The sequence below is a fragment of the Lepidochelys kempii genome, chromosome 1 (genome assembly GCF_965140265.1).
Source record: "Lepidochelys kempii isolate rLepKem1 chromosome 1, rLepKem1.hap2, whole genome shotgun sequence".
NCBI classification, from domain to species: Eukaryota; Metazoa; Chordata; order Testudines; family Cheloniidae; genus Lepidochelys; species Lepidochelys kempii.
Window position 1 is genome coordinate 39,010,993 of NC_133256.1, and position 4,506 is coordinate 39,015,498.

The 4,506-nt window shown below is 45.5% G+C and overlaps 1 protein-coding gene across 1 annotated transcript; it reads right to left on the reverse strand.

The window, feature by feature from the left end:
* Nucleotides 1–1,775: 1,775 nt before the first annotated feature.
* GJA3 (gap junction protein alpha 3) lies at nucleotides 1,776–3,302 on the reverse strand. Its single transcript, XM_073320518.1, has one exon. It carries the CDS (start codon nucleotides 3,300–3,302, stop codon nucleotides 1,776–1,778), a length of 1,527 nt encoding a protein of 508 aa, XP_073176619.1.
* Between the last annotated feature and the right edge of the window lie 1,204 nt (nucleotides 3,303–4,506).

The window sequence follows — 4,506 nt, forward strand, 5'->3', positions numbered from 1 at the left end:
TCAGAATGTCACAGCTAAATAGAAGTTCAGCTTTATGGCAGCCAGAGGAATAGTGCTGGACTTCAACTAATTGAAATTATCTTTTCAACCACAAGAACAAAAGTTGGGTCTGATTCTGCCTTCTTTTTATACCCAAATCTCTCTCCAACTTTTTCAGAAGTTCAAACTTCTGACTGACGTATGTGAGAGTATTTGTTACAATGGGAATGAAAGACTGAGTCTCTTTTAAGGAAAGCTGACTCCTTAGAAAAATACCCATAATTTTTCTTCATCGTTTTAAGGGAAATGGGTCCAATCTTACATTCCTTGTTGCAGCCAAAACTTCATTTGACTTCCGATGAAGGTTTGATTGAATAAGGACTGCAAGATGAGGGGGCCCAGTTCTGCTCCTATGGAAGTCAATATGAATTCTGCCATTGACTTCTGTGGAACCAGAATAGGCCCCGAGGCCCTTAAAATGTTGCCATGATATTTTAGTCACCTTTTTTGCAGTACAGTATATTCTATGTATGCTGTTTATTGGTTTGTAAGACATTACAGATTGTCATAGGACAGGGCTAATCACTTACAGCACACAGCAGGAAACAATACTGCTTTGAACTTTTCTTTTTTTTCCCCTTAATTTTTACTATGAGATCAAAGATCAAACTAAAATGTATAGGTACACTGTCAAGAAATTTAAAACTACAGATTAAAATTTATTCTAAAACTGCTCAAATACTTTAAAGGTATGCACTCTAGTTTTACTTCTATTTTTCCAACTATCTTAAGCTGATAAAAGCATGTATCTAATAGTCTAAAATGCAGAACTCAACTTTAACCTATTGCTTTGTTCAGGAGCAACATAAGGGGTCACAGTGTACTGAAACCATAATCCTTTTTTTCTGGATTACAATTATTCTGTGTAATACTTTATGAGGTGTGTGGTTTAGTTTCCTGTCCTCCTCTAAGCAATTTCAGAAGTCATCTCACAATATAACCAAACATATTCAAAGGAATACACAGGTTTAAAAACATTGTGTGGTCACAGTTGGCAAACACTGGACAGAAGGTCAAACTGGACATTTCCTTATGGGTCAAGAGTAAAAAAATTATTATAATACAAAGATGAAGCTCAGAATGATAAAAGCTACTACAGGGGTTACCCAAACTTTGCCCAGCCAAGAGGGTCACTTTGGAAATTTGCCATGAGTGCAAAGGCTGCCCTACTTTGCATTAAATGGAAGAGACTGTTGTCACCCTGATGTTTAATATGGCAGGTTGGTCCACAGAGATGACAGGTGCCAGCAGGCAATATGCCATCCTCATTTTCAAGGAGATGGTTACACAGGTCTGTATGGGGTTTCAGAGGAAGGAAAGAAGTCAAGGCCTCTGCTCATGAAGTGCTTATATACAACGAGTGGAAGTAAAGGTGAGGGCTAAGAGTATTAACATTGTTCTTGGAAGAGCTTCCATATGAAGGCACATGGCTAGCTGCCACCACCTGTCATCTGTGCAAGCCCTCCATATGGCTGCCATTGGGATGTCTGTCATTGATGTCAATGACAGGGGGATTGGTCCCTTGGTCCACGGGCTGCACTTTGGCCACCCCTGACCTACTAGAAAATGTAGATATTTATCCCCACTACAACTCACAGAGTGCAAGAACAGCAAGCTTCAAAGTTTGGAACCCCAGCCTCCCTCACCCCCTGTGCTGGGGCATGGCCTCATCCCCAGTGCAGCTCCTCGTCACACTTTGCTTTCATCATCTGCTTCTCCCAGTGCTGGGGACCACGCTACACAGCTAAGTCATCTGACCTGGCTCTACTGCTGCTTGACTTACTAGCCCTGCTTAAGCGCCGTGTGTCTATGAGCAGTGGCGGCTCATGCATTTCTACTGTAGTGCAGGCAGCTGACACTGGCCATTCCTTTGTGGCCTCCTCTTCGCCTTCTACATCCCACTTGCTGCTGCTTCCTCTGCTCAGGCTGGTGCTGCTGCTGCTATTGACTGCTGCTACAGGTGGCAAAAGAGGTGGCGACGGCAGCGGCTGCTCACTGGCTGCCTCTTGCTTTGGAGATTGTTGTCCGATGCTGCTGGCGGCAGAGGAGGCAGCTGAGCTGGAGGCTGGTGACTTCCTCTGCTGCTCGACTGCCAGATTGGCCCAGTTCTGCTCGACAGCTAAGACCTGGCTGCTGCCATTGAAGTAGGGAGTGATGGCTTGCATAGGTGTTGGGATGGAGGTTGGAGTTGGGATTGGGATAGAGGTGGGAGTGGGAGTGGCAGTATTGTGTTGCTCCTCAGAGAATGGAGGAGCCCCAGGGTAGTCAGCCAGGAAAGTTGTGGCGGCTGGTTGTGCCCTAGCAGTGGCTTCAGCATAGTAAGGCGGCACAGTCTGTGAAGAGAGCAGCGGAGTGATGGCATGGGAATCCGGCAGAGCAGGCGAGACGGTAGGGAACGCTGCCGGAGATGGCAGCGGCAGAGTAACAGGTTTGGAGTCCCTTGCAATAGTAGCTGGTGCAATGGCAGTGGGGAGTGGATCAGGGCGGTATTGGTTGGTCACGCCTTGCTTGAGCTTCTTCCATCCAAGGTGGTACATCTCAAGCATGTTGAGCAGCAGTGAGACACATGCCACCACCAGCATGAAGATGATGAAAATGGTCTTCTCAGTGGGCCGTGAAATGAAGCAGTCCACAATGTTTGGGCAAGGCCAGCGGCTGCAACGGTAGAGTGGCTTCAGCTCAAAGCCATAGAGGAAATATTGGCCCACAATGAAGCCTATCTCAAACAGAGTTTTGAAAATGATGTTGAACACATAGGTGCGGAGCAAGGCACCACTGATGCGGATTTTACCCCGCTCATCACGGATTGGTGGCTTCTCCTTCTTTGGGAATGGCTCCTTATTGGTGCTGCTGTTGTTGCTACCCCCTCGGCCACCTGCTGCTGCTGCTCCCCCCTGGTGGTTGCTGTCCCTGCTGCTTCCCTTCTTTTTTAGCTCTTCCTCTTTCTTCTTCTCCTCCATGCGCACAATGTGCAGCACATGGCCCAGGTAGATGAGGGTTGGCGTAGAGACAAAGATTATCTGAAGCACCCAGAAGCGGATGTGGGAAATGGGGAAGGCTTTGTCATAGCAGACATTTTCGCAACCAGGTTGCTGTGTGTTGCATATAAAATCCGATTGTTCATCTCCCCAGACTTCCTCAGCAGCAGCCCCCAGCACCAGGATCCTGAAGATAAATAGTACCGTCAGCCAAACTTTGCCAATAACCGTGGAGTGCTCTTGTGCATTCTCTAATAGTCTCCCCAGAAAGCTCCAGTCACCCATTGTTTCAGATCTCTAACCTACAATAAGAACATTATAGCAGTGTTATTAAAAGAAAATAGATAAGTAGATAATTATATAAATCCCCAAATAAATATGTGACTATTATGTTTCATGTCATATGACATGTATTAAAATATCTATCTATATATATTAGGGAGTATATTTTCTATTACAGAATGTTGCATGTATACACGTGTGTGTGTGTGTTTAGAATTGCACAGACCTGTGTAAAATGTGACCAGTGTCAGTGAATCATAGGTGTCGACTCTGTGCAGGGTTCAAGCACCCACAGAAAAAAATTAGTGGGTGCTTAGCACCCACCGGCAGCCAGCTCCCCACAGAGACTCCTGTCTACCAGCAGCCCTGCTGATCAACTCCTCCACCTCCCTCCCAGCATCTCCTGCCTGCTGCAGATCAGCTATTCCGTGGCATGCAGGAGGCACTGGGTGGGGGAGGGGGAGGAGGGAGAGAAGAGCAGGAGGGCGCACTTTGGGGAGGGGGAGGAACTGGGTGGAAAGAGGTGGGGTGGGAAGAGGTAGGGCAGGGCTGAGGGTCTGGGGTAAGGAGTTGGGTGGGGACGGGGCCTAGGGTGGAGCAGGGGTGTGAGTACTCCCAGGGCCTGGAGGAAGCCAGCGCCTGTGTAGTGAATAGAGAATTCTGATTTGCTAGTGTCTTACATCTAATTTGTACTGTGTAAGTGTCAACGGCAGTGTGGTAGGCGGCAGATACTCAGACCTGTAATCTCTAATAGAAGAATTTAAATATCAAAGTACTAGCTTGCTTGTTTTTTTACTTCCCCCATCCCAGATATGCTGACCAGGCATCTAATTTGTTCTTGCCTATTTTTAGAAAATCTTTATGTTGTTGTTGTTGTTGTTAGTGAGATAAAGCTGCCAAGTTATACAAAGTTTGGCTGACATTATTAGATTAATAATGTAATATAGTCCTGGTCATAGTCCAGGATCTCATTGTGCTAGGTGCTGTATAAACACAGAATGAAAAGATTGTCCCTGCCCCAGAGAGCTTTCAGCCTAATTCTGTAATTATGAATGTGAATGTATACATTGAAAATAAGCATGTTCTCTTGAAAATCAAGTAATAGTTTAGTTTGTTTATTTTTTATCTGAAAGGAACACTTGATAAAAGAAACTTCAAATATGTGGAATGCAATATTAGAAACCATGAGATGAATAGCATAAATGAA